The sequence below is a fragment of the Pristiophorus japonicus genome, chromosome 2 (genome assembly GCF_044704955.1).
Source record: "Pristiophorus japonicus isolate sPriJap1 chromosome 2, sPriJap1.hap1, whole genome shotgun sequence".
In the NCBI taxonomy this organism is placed as follows: domain Eukaryota; kingdom Metazoa; phylum Chordata; class Chondrichthyes; family Pristiophoridae; genus Pristiophorus; species Pristiophorus japonicus.
The window spans coordinates 123,344,828-123,362,473 of NC_091978.1; the positions used below are offsets into that span (position 1 = coordinate 123,344,828).

Here is a 17,646-nt window from a genome sequence, read left to right on the forward strand (position 1 = left end):
ACTTTAGAAAATCAGGCGTAGGTTACAAATCAGGTGTAGGGAATGCGGGGGGGGGTTTAAAGGGAAGTTTACAAACATTAAACACTTCAGTTTTACAAATAAAGAGTCATCATCAATAATAAATGATAAATACATCAATAAATCAATCAAAAAAAATTAATAAGAAATAATTTTTTTTTTAAATCAATAAATAAAACATTTTCTACTTACCGACTGCAGCACCGGGAGCCCTCCAACAGCGTGCTGGGATGCCCCCCCCACCCCCTGCAGTGTGTCTCTGTCAGTGTCTGTCTGTCTGTGTGTGTCTCTCATTCTCTGTCTGTCAGTGTCTGTGTTTCTGACAGCGAGGGGAGGGGGAGGAGGGGGGTAGAGGGAGAGAGGGGGGAGCAGAGGGAGGGAAGGGGGAGGGATGGGGGAGACAGGGGAGAAGGAGGAGAAGGGGGAGGGGGGGAGAAGGGGGAGAGGGGGAGGAGGAGAAGGGGGAGGGGGGGGAGAAGGGGGAGGGGGAGAAGGGGGAGGGGGAGGTGGAGAATGGGGGGGGAGGAGGAGAAGGGGGAGGGGGGAGGAGGAGAAGGGGAGGGGGGAGGGGGAGGTGGAAAATGGGTGGTGGAGGAGGAGAAGGGGGAGGGGGGAGGAGAAGAAGGGGGAGGGGGGGAGGAGGGGAAAGGAGATGGGGGAAAGGAGATGGGGGGGAAAGGAGATGGGGGGGGGAAGGAGATGGGGGAGGGAGGCTGAACGGGCCGGGCCCAGCCGGGCCCGAGACTTCGGACAGGGCCCAAGACTTCGGGCAGGGCCCGTCCCCAGCACCAGATTTACAGGTAGGTGGCGTTGGGTCGGGTCGGGATCGCGGGTCGGATCGGGGGGAGCGCGGGTCGGGGGGGTGGTGGGAGGGAGGTCGGTTCGGTTCGGGTCGGGGGGAGGGAGGGAGAGGGAGGTCAGGTCGGGGGGAGGGAGGTCAGGTCGGGTCCAGTCCGGGGGCGGGGGGGCGGGAGTCGGGTCGGTGTCGGTGTCGGGTCCGGTCCGGAGGCAGGGGGCGGGGGGGAAGCGGGAGCCGGGTCGGGTCCAGTTGGGGGAGTCGGGTCAGGTCCAGTCCGGGGGGTCGGATCGGGTCCAGGGGCGGGGGGGGCGGGAGTCGGGTCGGTGTCGGTGTCGGGTCCGGTCCGGAGGCAGGGGGCGGGGGGGAAGCGGGAGCCGGGTCGGGTCCAGTTGGGGGAGTCGGGTCAGGTCCAGTCCGGGGGGTCGGATCGGGTCCAGGGGCGGGGGGGGCGGGAGTCGGGTCGGTGTCGGTGTCGGGTCCGGTCTGGAGACGGGGGGAAGCGGGAGTCGGGTCAGGTCCAATCCGGGGGGTCGGTTCGGGTCCAGTCCGGGGGGTCGGGTCGGATCCGGAGCCGATGGGGGGAGTCGGGTCGGTGTCGGGGTCGGTCCAGGGGCGGGGGGAAAGCGGGAGTCGGGTCGGGTCCAGTCCGGGGGGTCGGGTCGGGTCGGGTCCGGTCCAGGGGCGGGGGGGAGAGCAGGAGTCGGGTCGGGTCCGGAGGAAGCAGGAGCTGGGCGTGGGAGGAGCCTTATTCACGCAGCCCCAGTGAGGCCATTCGGCCAGGGCTAGGGGCTGCGTGCTTCGGGCCCTCCCACACAGTTTTGGGCGCCTGGAGCTACTGGACATGCGCGCCCACTGTAGCGCGCATGTGCAGAGGTCCCGGCACTGTTTTCAGCGCAAGGACCTGGCTCCGCCCCCTACAGCTCGTGCTGCGTTGCGCTGAGCTGCAAGTGACCTGCAGGGAGCTGGAGAATCTGGAAGTTTTTTTTAGGCGCACTTTGTGGCGCGAAAAACGGGCGTCCAGGTCGGGACTGCGCCGTTCTAGGCACGGCTCGAAACTTCGGCCCATTGAGCTGGAGTGCGAGTTGGAGACACGCAGACACATGAGGGAGGGGGAAGTATTTCTGGACAATTTTATCCAGAATATAGTCACACTCCAGAGGAAAGCACAGGGTCAGGAAAGGGAGGGTGTGACTGTTAGGGAGCCAGGTAGCAGATATTTATGAGCTGTTGAGAAGGAGCTCCTGCAGACACTGGTCCTATCCAACAGGTACGATATACTCGCTACCTGTGAGAACAAGAAGACTTCAGGGAGGACAGCCACAATGCAGACCGTGGCTCAGAAGGCTGTCCAAGGGTGGGGGGCAGGTGGGGGCGAAGAGCAGAATAGAAATGTAGTCGTGATAGGAGACTCTATAATTAGGGGATAGATAGTGTCCTCTGCAACCAAGAATGAGAATCCCGAAGGGTGTGTTGCCTACCCAGTGCCAGGGTAAGGGATATCTCACAGCAGCTGGAGAGGAACTTGGAAAGGGAAGGAGTAAATCCAGTTGTCGTGGTCCATGTTGGAACAAACGACATAGGTAGGAACAGGGAGGAGGTCTTGCAGAGCGAGTATCAGGAGTTAGGTTCTAAATTAAAAAGCAGGACCTCAAGGGTAATAATCTCTAGATTATTGCCTGAGCCACGAGCCAATTGGCATGGAAACAGACAGATCAGGAAAATTAACACATGGCTGAAGGTTGGTGTGGGAAAGAAGTGTCATAGGACACTGGCACCAGTTCTGGGACAGGAGGGAGCTGTACCGATGGGACGGGCTCCACCTGAACCGGGATGGGATCTGTGTCCTAGCAGAAAGGGTAAATAGGGTGGTGGCAAAATCTGCAAACTAGTAAGATTGAGGGAGGGATCTAGAAAAAACGTAACCAGACTAAATATAGACAAAACATGAAAAGAGAGCATAGGAAAGAATAAAGTAAGGGAGGACATTGATGGCAAGGGAATAAAGAGAGTTAAAGAACAGGAATCTATAAAGATGGTTAAACATAAAGTGGGAGGAAATCCTATTAAAAATGAGTTAAACTGAACAGCAATGCACAGAGTGTCCATTATAAAAAAGGGGAGCTGGAGGCAACCATGCATTGCCGGAGATGAGGGGGTTGACTTATGAAGATAGGTGGAGTAGGTTGGGCCTATACACATTGGAGTTCAGAAGAATGAGAGGTGATCTTATCAAAACATATAAGATAATGAGGGGGCTCGACAAGGTGGATGCAGAAAGGTTATTTCCACTCATTGGGGAAACTAAAACTAGGGGATATAGGCCCCAAGTTTCCACACGCTACAAAACGGGCGCCCCTCCGAGCTGGGCACCCGTTTTTCGCGCCAAAAACGGCGCCTGAAAAAAACCGCGCGATTCTGGAGCGCCCTGCAGCTCCATGTCTGCTTGGCACGGCGCCCAGGAGGGCGGAGCCTACACTCGCGCCGATTTTGTAAGTGGGAGGGGGCGGGTACCATTTAAATTAGTTTTTTTCGTGCCGGCAACGTTGGAGCGTTCGCACACGCGCAGTGTGAAGGAAACATTGGCACACGGCCATTTTTGTAGTTCTTTGTAGCTGTTTCATAGAAACATAGAAACATAGAAAATAGGTGCAGGAGTAGGCCATTCGGCCCTTCTAGCCTGCACCGCCATTCAATGAGTTCATGACTGAACATGCAACTTCAGTACCCCATTCCTGCTTTCTCACCATACCCCTTGATTCCCCTAGTAGTAAGGACTTCATCTAACTCCTTTTTGAATATATTTAGTGAATTGGCCTCAACAACTTTTTGTGGTAGAGAATTCCACAGGTTCACCACTCTCTGGGTGAAGAAATTCCTCCTCATCTCAGTCCTAAATGGCTTCCCCCTTATCCTTAGACTGTGTCCCCTGGTTCTGGACTTCCCCAACATTGGGAACATTCTTCCTGCATCTAACCTGTCTAACCCCGTCAGAATTTTAAACGTTTCTATGAGGTCCCCTCTCATTCTTCTGAACTCCAGTGAATACAAGCCCAGTTGATCCAGTCTTTCTTGATAGGTCAGTCCCGCCATCCCGGGAATCAGTCTGGTGAACCTTCGCTGCACTCCCTCAATAGCAAGAATGTCCTTCCTCAGGTTAGGAGACCAAAACTGTACACAATACTCCAGGTGTGGCCTCACCAAGGCCCTGTACAATTGTAGCAACACCTCCCTGCCCTTATACTCAAATCCCCTCGCTATGAAGGCCAACATGCCATTTGCTTTCTTAACCGCCTGCTGTACCTGCATGCCAACCTTCAATGACTGATGTACCATGACACCCAGGTCTCGTTGCACCTCTCCTTTTCCTAATCTGTCACCATTCAGATAATAGTCTGTCTCTCTGTTTTTACCACCAAAGTGGATAACCTCACATTTATCCACATTATACTTCATCTGCCATGCATTTGCCCACTCACCTAACCTATCCAAGTCACTCTGCAGCCTCATAGAATCCTCCTTGCAGCTCACACTGCCACCCAACTTAGTGTCATCCGCAAATTTGGAGATACTACATTTAATCCCCTCGTCTAAATCATTAATGTACAGTGTAAACAGCTGGGGCCCCAGCACAGAACCTTGCGGTACCCCACTAGTCACTGCCTGCCATTCTGAAAAGTCCCCATTTACTCCTACTCTTTGCTTCCTGTCTGACAACCAGTTCTCAATCCATGTCAGCACACTACCCCCAATCCCATGTGCTTTAACTTTGCACATTAATCTCTTGTGTGGGACCTTGTCGAAAGCCTTCTGAAAGTCCAAATATACCACATCGACTGGTTCTCCCTTGTCCACTCTACTGGAAACATCCTCAAAAAATTCCAGAAGATTTGTCAAGCATGATTTCCCTTTCACAAATCCATGCTGACTTGGACCTATCATATTACCTCTTTCCAAATGCACTGCGATGACAGTGGGGTTACATTGGCTACCCTCCACTCCATAGGAACTGATCCAGAGTCAATGGAATGTTGGAAAATGACTGTCAATGCATCCACTATTTCCAAGGCCACCTCCTTAAGTACTCTGGGATGCAGTCCATCAGGCCCTGGGGATTTATCGGCCTTCAATCCCATCAATTTCCCCAACATAATTTCCCGACTAATAAGGATTTCCCTCAGTTCCTCCTCCTTACTAGACCCTCCGACCCCTTTTATATCCGGAAGGTTGTTTGTGTCCTCCTCAGTGAATACCGAACCAAAGTACTTGTTCAATTGGTCCGCCATTTCTTTGTTCCCCGTTATGACTTCCCCTGATTTTGACTGCAGGGGACCTACGTTTGTCTTTACTAACCTTTTTCTCTTTACATATCTATAGAAACTTTTGCAATCCGTCTTAATGTTCCCTGCAAGCTTCTTCTCGTACTCCATTTTCCCTGCCCTAATCAAACCCTTTGTCCTCCTCTGCTGAGTTCTAAATTTCTCCCAGTCCCCGGGTTCTCTGCTATTTCTGGCCAATTTGTATGCCACTTCCTTGGCTTTAATGCTATCCCTGATTTCCCTTGATAGCCACGGTTGAGCCACCTTCCCTTTTTTATTTTTACGACAGACAGGAATGTACAATTGTTGTAGTTCATCCATGCGGTCTCTAAATGTCTGCCATTGCCCATCCACAGTCAACCCCTTCAGTATCATTCGCCAATCTATCCTAGCCAATTCACGCCTCATACCTTCAAAGTTACCCTTCTTTAAGTTCTGGACCATGGTCTCTGAATTAACTGTTTCATTCTCCATCCTAATGCAGAATTCCACCATATTATGGTCACTCTTCCCCAAGGGGCCTCGCACAACGAGATTGCTAATTAATCCTCTCTCATTACACAACACCCAGTCTAAGATGGCCTCCCCCCTAGTTGGTTCCTCGACATATTGGTCTAAAAAACCATCCCTTATGCACTCCAGGAAATCCTCCTCTACCGTATTGCTTCCAGTTTGGTTAACCCAATCTATGTGCATATTAAAGTCACCCATTATAACTGCTGCACCTTTATTGCACGCACCTCTAATTTCATGTTTGATGCCCTCCCCAACATCACTACTACTGTTTGGAGGTCTGTACACAACTCCCACTAACGTTTTTTGTCCTTTGGTATTCTGCAGCTCTACCCATATAGATTCCACATCATCCAAGCTAATGTCCTTCCGAACTATTGCCTTAATTTGCTCCTTAACCAGCAATGCTACCCCATCTCTTTTCCTTTTATTCTATCTTTCCTGAATGTTGAATACCCCTGGATGTTGAGTTCCCAGCCCTGATCATCCTGGAGCCACGTCTCCGTAATCCCAATCACATCATATTTGTTAACATCTATTTGCACAGTTAATTCATCCACTTTATTGCGGATACTCCTTGCATTTTTGAACATATTTTAATAAAAGCACATTGCCATCAGCACTGAGGCTTCTTGCAGCAGTGAGAAGGCTGCAGGAAGCCTCAGAAGTTGAGGCAGCTGTTTCCCGACGGCCTCACCCCTCCCTGCCATCGGGAATGGCTGCTGAACTTCTGAGGCTTCCTGCAGCCTTCTCACTGCCTCCTTCCCCCCCCGCCCGCCGTCGGGAACGGCTGCCTCCTCCCTCCCTCCCGTTCGCGGGAACGACGCCACACCACTGAGCTGACTGTAAGGCTTCCACCTCAAGTGGAAGGCTGCACAAATGCCTGCTTACTGCCCGACTGCCCCTCCCTCCCTCCCTCCCGTTCGCGGGAACGACGCCACACCGCTGAGCTGACTGAAGCACTTTCACACAGGTAGGAAAATGGTTTATTTAATCTTTTCTTTGCTTATAAATGTTTATTCAGGTTGGATTTATTTGTATAATATTTGTCGAAGTATAAATAAGGATTTATTGTAGAATGTAATGACTTCCCTTCCCCCTCCCCCCCCCACCTCGTTCTGGACGCCTAATTTGTAACCTGCGCCTGATTTTTTAATGTGTAGACAAGGTTTTTTCAGTTCTACAAAAATCTTCACTTGCTCCATTCTCAGTTAGTTTGGAGTACGTTTTCACTGTGGAAACCTTGAAATCAGGCGTCAGTGGCCGGACACGCCCCTTTTTGAAGGAAAAATTCTGTTCCGAAGTGAAACTGTTCTAACTGACTAGAACTGCAGAAAAAAAAATGTGGAGAATTGCGATTTCTAAGATAGTCCGTTCTCCACCAGTTGCTCCTAAAAATCAGGTGCAAATCATGTGGAAACTATTGCCCATAGTCTCAGAATAGGGGGCCACCCATTTAAAACTGAGATGCGGAGGAATTTCTTCTCTCAGAGGGTTGTAAATCTATGAAATTCTCTGCCAAGAGAGCTGTGGAGGGTGGTTCATTGAATATATTTGAAAGGTTTTGATAGAGTGGATACAGAGAGAATGTTTCCACTTGTGGGGAAGTGCATAACTAGAGGCCATCAATATAAGATAGTCACCAAGAAATCCAATGGGAAATTCAGAAGAAACTTCTTTACACAAAGATGGTGAGAATGTGGAACTTGCTACCACAGAGAGTGGTTGAAGCAAATAGTACAAATGCATTTAAAGGGAAGCTAGACAAGCATATAAGAGAACATAGAAACATAGTGTTATATGTGTGGACTTGTATTTACTCTATACAGCCACCAGAGGGCTCATCCTCATGAGTCCCAAGGGATCCCATAATCCCTTGGGAGCACAGGTATTTACGGAGGCTTCACAGGTTGGAGAGGCACTCTGGAGACTTGCAATAAAAGACTAAGGTCACACTTTACTTTGAGCTCACAGTGTTCACTCTTTTTCCATAAACAACAACTGGCGATGAGATACAGATAGCGAACCCAAAGATGCAGAGAACAGTGGGCATCCTGGAGAAATTTTCGGAGATGATTGGGAAACTTTTGTGGAGCGACTTGACCAATACTTCGTGGCCAACGAGTTAGATGGGGAAGAGAGCGCTGCCAAACGAAGGGCAATTCTCCTCACCGTCTGTGGGGCACCAACGTATGGGTCGTGAAGAATCTGCTCATTACAGCGAAACCCACGGAGAAATTGTACGATAATTTGTGCACACTGGTCCGAGAGCATTTGAATCTGAAGGAAAGGGTTCTGATGGCAAGGTACCGGTTCTACACCGACAAAAGGTCTGAAGGCCAGGAAGTGGCGAGTTATGTCACCGAGCTAAGACGCCTTGCAGGACATTGCGAATTTGAAGGGCATTTGGAGCACATTATCAGAGACTTTTTCGTACTTGGCCACGAAAACATACTTCGAAAACTTTTGACTGTAGAGACCCCAACCTTGAGTAAGGCCATAGCGATAGCCCAGGCGTTCATTGCCACCAGTAACATTACGAAGCAAATTTCTCAGCACACAAGTGCTGCTACAAGTACTGTGAACAAAGTGATGCAGTTTTCAAATTGTAATGTACAGGGCAGGTCACACATACCTGTAGCTGCACGTCCACAGATGACTCAAGAGTCCACCATCAAGGGTGATGAATGCAAGGCCATTAACACCTTGTTAGCGCTGCGGGGGTGATCATCGTTTCCATTCATGCCGATTCAAAGAGTGCGTTTGCAATGGGACACCTCCAATGACTGTACAAGCGAGCTGCAAAGCCTGTTAAAGCTGCAAAACACTATGTTGCAGAGGAGGATAGATCCACGGAGGATCACGATGAACCAGAGCCTCGGATCGGGGAGGCAGAGGTACATGGGGTGCACACATTCACCACGAATTGTCGCCCGATAATGCTGAACATTGAACTAATTGGACTCCCGGTGTCAATGGAGCTGCATACAGGCACGAGCCAGTCCATCATGGGCAAAAAGACTTTCGAAAGGTTGTGGTGCAACAAGGCCTCAAGGCCAATCTTAACTCCAGTTCACACGAAACTAAGAACTTACACAAAAGAACTGATTCCTGTAGTCGGCATTACAACCGTAAAGGTCTCTTACGATGGAGCGGTGCACAAACTACCACTCTGGGTGGGACTGGACGATGGTCCCACGCTGCTTGGCAGGAGCTGGCTGGGAAAGATATGCTGGAACTGGGATGACGTCCGAGCACTATCGCCCGCTGACGACACTTTGTGTGCCCAGGTCTTAAACAAATTTCCTTCGCTGTTTGATCCAGGCATCGGGAAATTCCAAGGAGCAAAACTGCAGATCCACCTAATTCCGGGGGCGTGACCCATCCATCACAAGGCGAGAGCAGTACCATACATGATGAGAGAAAGGGTAGAGTTTGAGCTAGACCGGTTGCAAAGAGAGGGCATCATTTCACCGATCGAGTTCAGCGAGTGGGCCAGTCCTATTGTCCCAGTCCTCAAGGGAGACAGCATCGTCAGAATCTGTGGCGATTACAAAGTAACTATCAATCATTTCTCCCTGCAGGACCAATACCCACTACCAAAGGCCAATGACTTCTTTGCAATGCTGGCGGGAGGAAAGACGTTCACGAAGCTGAATCTGACTTCAGCCTCCATGACGCAGGAACTGGAGGAATCATAAAGGCCCTCACCTGCATCAACACCAAAAAGGTCTTTTTGTTTATAACAGATGCCCGTTTGGAATCCGATCAGCAGCGGCGATATTCCAGGGAAACATGGAAAGTTTACTGAAGTCGGTCCGCACACCGTGGTCTTCCAGGACGACATCTTGGTCTCAGGTCGGAACACAGTCGAGCACCTGCAGAACCTGGAGGAGGTTCTTAGTCGACTCAACCGCGTGGGACTCAGGTGCGTTTTCCTGGTGCCTGAAGTGGAGTTCTTGGGAAGGAGGATTGCGGTGGACGGCATCAGGCCCACCAATGCGAAGACGGAGGCAATCGAGAACGCACAGAGGCCACAGAACGTGACGGAGCTGCGGTGGTTTCTGGAACTCTTGCACTACTTTGGTAACTTCTTACCAGGTCTCAGCACACTACTAGAACCACTACATGTCTTACTATGAAAAGGGGGTGAATGGGTTTGGGGCAAAAGCCAAGAAAATGCCTTTGTAAAAGCGAGAAAATTGTTATGCTCAAACAAATTGCTTGTGTTGTATGATCCATGTTAGCGTTTGGTACTAGCATGTGATGCGTCGTCATATGGCGTTGGATGTGTATTGCAACAAGCTAATGATTTCGGGAAACTGCAACCGGTTGCTTATGCATCCAGGAGTCTGTGTAAGGCCGGGAGTGCCTACAGCATGATTGAAAAAGAAGCGTTAGCGTGTGTCTATGGGGTAAAAAAAATGCATCAATACCTGTTTGAGCTAAAATTCAAATTGGAAACTGACCATAAGCCACTTATATCCTTGTTCTCCGAGAGTAAAGAGATAAATACCAACGCATCGGCCCACATCCAGAGATGGGTGCTCACGTTGTCCGCATACAACTACGCCATCCGCCACAGGCCAGGCACAGAAAACTGCGCTGATGCTCTCAGTAGGCTGCCATTGCCCACCAAGGGGGTGGAAACGGCGCAGCCCGCAGATCTAGCCGTGGTTATGGAAGCATTTGAGAGTGAGCAATTACCCGTCACTGCCCGGCAGATCAAAACCTGGACAAGCCAGGACCCCTTATTATCTCTAGTCAAAAGCTGTTTGCTTCATGGGAGCTGGTCCAGTGTCCCAGTGGAAATGCAGGAAGAGATAAAGCCGTTCCAGCGGCGCAAAGATGAAATGTCTATACAGGCAGACTGCCTTCTGTGGGGCAATCGGGTAGTGGTCCCCAAGAAGGGCAGAGACACCTTCATCAATGACCTCCACAGTACTCATCCAGGCATCATAATGATGAAAGCGATAGCCAGATCCCACGTGTGGTGGCCCGGTATCGATGCGGACTTAGAGTCCTGCGTTCACAGATGTAATACATGCTCGCAGTTAAGCAATGTAACCAGGGAGGCGCCGCTAAGTTTATGGTCTTGGCCCTCCAAACCGTGGTCTAGGGTACACGTTGACTATGCAGGCCCGTTCTTGGGTAAAATTTTCCTTGTAGTTGTAGATGTGTACTCCAAGTGGATTGAATGTGAGATAATGTCGGCTAGCACGTCCGCTGCCACGACTGAAAGCCTGCGGGTCATGTTTGCCACTCACGGCTTACCCGATGTCCTGGTGAGTGACAACGGGCCATGTTTTACCAGTGCTGACTTCAAAGAATTCATGACCCGTAACGGGATCAAACATGTCACATCTGCCCCGTTTAAACCCGTCCAATGGTCAGGCAGAGAGAGCAGTGCAAACCATCAAGCAAGGCTTGAAGAGAGTAACTGAAGGCTCACTGCAGACTTGCCTATCCTGAGTCCTGCTCAGCTACCGCACGAGACCCCACTCACTCACTGAGATCCCACCTGCTGAACTGCTCATGAAAAGAGTACTTAAGACAATGATCTCATTAGTTCACCCTGATCTACATGAACAGTTAGAGAGCAAACGGCTTCAACAAAGTGCATACCATGATAGCAAAATGTGTCATGCAAGATTGAAATCAATGATCCTGTATTTGTATTAAATTATGGACAAGGTCTCAAGTGGCTTCCCGGCACTGTCGTGGCCAAAGAGGGGAACAGGTTATTTCTGGTCAAACTTTCAAATGGACTCACTCACCGGAAACACTTGGACCAAATCAAACTCAGATTCATGGACTATCCTGAGCAACCCACCTTGGACCCTACCTTTTTTGATCCCCCAACATAGACACCAGTGGCAACCTGCACCACGGTTGGCCACAAAGCAGAACCCATCATCCGCAGCAGCCCTGCAGGACCCAACACACCAGGCAGCCCAGCAAGGCCAGCTGCACAGCAACCCAGCGAGGGCCCAACAAATGATTCAACAACACCAGCTTTCACACCGAGACGATCAACCAGGGCAAGAAGGGCCCCAGATCGACTCACATTGTAAATAGTTACACTATTGACTTTGATGGGGAGTGTTGTTATATATGTGGAATTGTATTCACTCTGTACAGCCACCAGAGGGCTCATCCCCTGGAGTCCCAAGGGATCCCATAATCCCTTAGGAGCACAGGTATTTAAGGAGGCTTCACAGGTTGGAGAGGCACTCTGGAGACCTGCAATAAAAGACTTTACTTTGAGCTCACAGTGTTCAGTCTGACTCTTTCTCCATACACAACACATAGAAAATAGGAGCAAGAGTAGGCCATTCGGCCCTTCGAGCCTGCACCACCATTCAATAAGATCATGGCTGATCATTCACCTCAGTACCCCTTTCCTGCTTTCTCTCCATACTCCTTGATCCCTTTAGCCGTAAGGGCCATATCTAACTTCCTCTTGAATATATCCAATGAACTGGCATCAACAATGCTCTGCGGTAGGGAATTCCACAGGTTAACAACTCGCTGAATGAAGAAGTTTCTCCTCATCTCAGTCCTAAATGGCTTACCCCCTTATCCTTAAACAGTGTCCCCTGGTTCTGGACTTCCCCAACATCGGGAACATTCTTCCTGCATCTAACCTGTCCAGTCCCGTCAGAACTATATATGTTTCTATGAGCTCCCCTCTCATCCTTCTAAACTCCAGTGAATACAGGCCCAGTCGATCCAGTCTCTCCTCATATGTCAGTCCTGCCATCCCGGGAATCAATCTGGTGAATCTTCGCTGCACTCCCTCAATAGCAAGAACGTCCTTCCTCAAATTAGGAGACCAAAACTGAACACAATGTTCCAGGTGAGGCCTCACCAAGGCCTTGTACAACTGCAGTAAGACCTCCCTGCTCCTCTCCTCAAAACCCCTAGCTATGAAGGCCAACATACCATTTGCCTTCTTCACTGCCTGCTGTACCTGCATGTCAACTTTCAATGACTGATGTACCATGTCACCCAGGTCTCGTTGCACCTCTCCTTTTCCTAACCTGCCGCCATGCAGATAATATTCTGCTTTCCTGTTTTTGCCACCAAAGTGGATAACCTCACATTTATCCACATTATACTGCATCTGCCAGGCACTTGCCCACTCACCTAACCTGTCCAAGTCATCCTGCAGCCTCTTAGCATCCTCCTCACAGCTCACGCCGCCACCCAGTTTAGTGTCATCTGCAAACTTGGAGATATTACACTCAATTCCTTCATCCAATTCATTAATGTATATTGTAAATAAGTGGGGTCCCAGCACTGAGCTCTGCGGCACCCCACTAGTCACTGCCTGTCATTCTGAAAAGGACCCGTTTATCCCGACTCTCTGCTTCCTGTCTGCCAACCAGTTCTCTATCCACGTCAGTATATTACCTCCAAAAACATGTGCTTTAATTTTGCACACCGATCTCTTGTGTGGGACCTTGTCAAAAGCCTTTTGTAAGTCCAAATACACCACATCCACTGGTTCTCCCTTGTCCACTCAACTAGTTACATCCTCAAAAAATTCCAGAAGATTTGTCAAGCATGAGGGAGAAGGGAATGGATGGTTATGCTGATAGATTTAGATGAGGAAAAATTGGAGGAGGCTCGAGTGAAGCATAAATGCCGGCATGAATTCAGTTGTTAATAAACTATTAGATTCTAAAATATAGGATGAAATTATGAGACACTTGGGAGAAACATGAGCTAACAAGGGCCAGTCAACACAGACTTCTAAAAGACAGGTTGTGCGTAACCAATCATAGGATTCTTTGAAGAAATAACAGGATTGACAAAGGAAATACAGTAGATATGGCTTATATGGATTTTCAAAAAAATTTGCTCAGGTACCATAAAATAAATTTATGGAAAAGATAACGGCACATGGAATTAAGGGGGAATGTGGTTACTGAGATGGCTGGCGGGCAGAAAGCAAAAAATAGGGGCAAAAGGAAGCTCATCAAAATGGAAGGGTGTGCTGAGTGATGTTGCACATGGCATCTGTGTTGGAGCTGCTCTTATTTACTATACGCAAGAATTACCTGGACATACAAACTGAGGGAAATATACTGAAAGTTGCTAATTATACCAAATTGGAGGATATGGTAAATTGTGACGAAGATTTTCAAGGATGGTGGAAGAACATAGATAGGCTAGCAAGTTGGGTAGATAGGGGACTGAAAAATTTAATGTAGGAAAGTGTGAAGCAATATATTTTTGAATTAAGAATAGGGAGAGGAAATACATCTTAATAGGTAAGATTTAAAGTAGAATAGATTAACAATGGGATCTTCTGAGTGCAGTTACACATATCATTAAAGGTGGCAACACAAGTGGATAAAGCCGTACAAATGGAAAATTTAATAATTCCTGGCATTATAGCTTGAGTCCTAGAGTACAAAAGCAAACAGGTAATGCTGAACTTGTACAACACCTTAGTTAGGCCACAGTTGCGGTACTGTTCACAGTTTGCACAACCCATCAAAGGAAGGATATAAATGAAGAAGGTAGTGTAGATTGACTTGGAGGGTTTTCAGTTACAAAGAGATTTGAGAAGATTGGGGTGACCTGACAAATGTCCTCGAGATTGCGAAGGATTATGTAAGCTAAATTCCACTGGTTAGTGTCACAGCAACAAGAGGACAATAAGTTAAGATAATCACAGAAAAAATCAAAGGGAGGTTAGAAAACCTTTCTTGACACAGAGAGATGGTTAGTACGTGGAATTCTCTGCCACAAACTGTTTCTGAAGCAAAGAGCATAGGTCTTTCTGAAAGGGAATTAGATAGTTGCTTGAAAAGAGAAATATTACAGGTTGTAGAAAATGAGCAGGCAAGTGGCATTAAGTTATATGACTCGTGGAGAAAAACACTGCAGACTCGATGGGCCAAATGACCTGTTTCTATACTGTAACATTCTACAATATCAAATCTGAAAGCTGTCATACACTTCTGCCACATTACTGTAACTTAGAGAAACAAAGGGCTCTTACTTGCTGCTGGATGCTCGATCTGGCAAGTTGGTTATTGTAGCAAAATTGTTCCTTACAGTGCGCAGGCTTGCTAGCACCTGCAGAGATACAAATGTGAATGTAGTTACCAAGGAAAGAAAGGCAGCACATATAACACTTCATAACTTAGATGAACTGCACTTTACATTACAATATCTGAGTTGTCTTTAGGAAATTCCCCTAAAGGTCACAAATCCAATTCTGTTCTACTAATTAACTTCAGCACGTACAGAAAGGAACAAACTAAGAATATGAGGCACACTTTCTAACCTTAACAGAAGTGGTGCACGAACATGATATGCTAAATACAGTGCAGGAACGCAATTAGTCAAACCTGTTCAATCTAAATCCTATGGTGAATTTATCTGGTTCTAGTCTAAGCATCCACTGAACTCTAGACGGACAAAACATTAAATTATTAACTACAAAAGTTGACAGTAGGAATCCTGATTTGCTAGCTGCAATTTATTTGCCTTTCTCCAACACTTTATTGATTATGTTCAGAATGGGTAGTACAGTGCCATCTGGTGTTTATGCGAGAAAGGAAGATTTCCCTCTCTGGTAAGCGTTTGGAGATTTGTATGACACAGCTAGAGAGGACATAAATAAACTGGAAGAGAACAACTAATACTAGTTGACAAAGACCTTAGTGTCCAATGCACCCATGATTTTCTCAATGACCACTTGCTTCTGCCCAACTTGTGCTTTATCATAAAATTAACAGTACATGTCTTGCTGAGTGAATTCAAATCTTCAGCTACTTTTGCCTACATAGCAGTTTATGTTTGACATAAACACACAATTTTGTAACTTACAAAAACAGGTACAAAAATCAATAATTTGATTCTTTAACTTCCCAAATAAACATCTGCTGTGAAATAAACCTTCCTATGATAAACTGAGGTCTCAAATGAGAAACATTGCTTACTGCCCCTCAATAGGGAATTCATATGAAACATATGCTCTGCAATACACACCACTCACTAGAAATGCTTTTTCCTGAGGTCCCAAAGACAGCTTTATAAAGTGAATCAGCTCACTAACCTGAACCCATGTGAAATATGATGCAACTTACCTGTGCAAAGGGGGTGACTATTAGGTCATCTCCATGGCTGAAAAATATGAATAAATTAATGATTATATTTTACATTTATCAAAATAGATTACAGATGTTAAATAAAGTGAATGTTTGTTAAGAATCATCCCATAGAACAATTATTCATTTTGAACATTTTCATTTCTCCATGGAACAGTGTTATGGGAGTTATGACTGAATACAATACAACTGGCATCTGAGCAACAGTGTCACAGATATCCGAATGGCTTTGTTTGGGGGCACCATGAACTCCATTGAAGGGCTAACATGTGTTTATATCTTATTTTCAGTACAGTGAGTCTTGAGAGAAACTTCATAATTATTCACTAAGGAAGATGCAATGCTGGAATCACAATGCCCATAAGGTCCATCACTATAAACATTGCTATTCTAATAGTTTTAATACATGTTCAGATAACTGCATTAAAAAGTTTGGGGTTGCAGAAAATGAACAAGCTTTAACTTGCCACTGCAGCCAATATGACAACTCACACCAGGATGTTTGAAGAACTGATTACTAGAAAGGCTTCTTTTGGAGCAATACTACCCTATAAAATCGATTACAGCACAACTTCAGTTCCTCTCTTTTATGGACATTTTGCTTATTTGAATCTTTACTTAATGGAAATATTTAGCAGAGTTAAACTAATTTGCATAAAAAATTTTAATTGGTGAAAGAAAGTAAGTATTAACGTCAAACACAGGTTAGAAATATCACCGTTATTAATATTTTGATGATTGTTTTTGTGCAATGCTGTTGTTTTGTAGGTGTTCATTGGATGTTTTGGTGGTAGAGCTGGTGGCCAATTAGAGCCCAGCTTTCTCCATATATTTAATATCAAACGTCTACAGATATTACATGATCCCTTGTCCTTGGTCACAACCTTGTTTCATTGTTAAATGCTCTTCCCTTTCGAACTAAAACAAAATCTCTTCTAAGACGATGCATGGAGGATGCTGAGAATTAACCAGACTTTACAAACCACAGCTGCTACTTTGTAAAGAACACAATGCCTGCAAAATCCTGATGTTTAGAGGAGTGAATAATGTGACTGAAATAGGATGAATCATCAAACCATGTAGGAAAGTTGACATCTATGGAGTTCCTATTTTTCTTTCAAGGTTTACCTGCTTATATTGGTATGTGCTGTACAAATACATTTATTCAACGGTCTTTTAATTGCAAGGATTTCAATTTTTTGGATATGCCTGTTAAATATTTATCATATTAATACTGATAGTAACACAAAAGAAAAATACTGAGTGTTAGGTGAAGTAGAATGGGACGAGCATAAACACCGGCATAGAGCAGTTAGGCCTAATGACCCATTTCTGTGCTGTAAATTCTATGTAAGTCTATGTAACACAGATGTTCTTTCTCAATTATTTTCTTCCAGATGGTTCTTCAACTTAATATCACATTCATGACACCTGGATATCATTAAGGGACAGCCTTGACTTTTAATATAATACCACAAATGTTCTCGATATACCGGTGGGCTCAAGCTGGGGCCAGCTCATTTTGACATTTAGCGAACAGCGTGTGGCAGTAGCCTCCTGCACAGAATAAAAGTAAGCACTGTTACAAAGCCTGCACAATCACAGTAAACTGCACAGAGATCATCTGTGTGTATGGATATCAGCTTTCAACAACATAAATGCCTACTGCATTAGCACCAAATCCCAGCTGAATCACTGCACTTTATATTATAACACCTGCACTATCTCTAACAGGCTCGCCAAAACAGCCATTCCACTCTGTCCAATAATTTCAGCCACGCTCAGAGGAGGCAAGGAGTTTAATATTGGAGCTGCATTATCTTAAAGTCTCAGGCAACAATCCTCTAACTGACACATTACACATAACATC

The 17,646-nt window shown here is 46.7% G+C and overlaps 1 protein-coding gene across 3 annotated transcripts in view; it reads right to left on the reverse strand.

Annotated features, from left to right (window-relative positions):
- Positions 1–17,646, reverse strand: part of pde4d (phosphodiesterase 4D, cAMP-specific) — a 905,003-nt gene that overhangs the window by 206,974 nt on the left and 680,383 nt on the right. For all 3 annotated transcript variants that reach the window (XM_070869185.1, XM_070869194.1, XM_070869177.1), the window contains exons 3-4: positions 15,756–15,792; positions 14,663–14,739 (exon numbers count right to left, since the gene is read on the reverse strand). In XM_070869185.1, the coding sequence (XP_070725286.1) occupies positions 14,663–14,739; positions 15,756–15,792 (114 nt within the window). The remainder of the gene's footprint in view (positions 1–14,662; positions 14,740–15,755; positions 15,793–17,646) is intronic.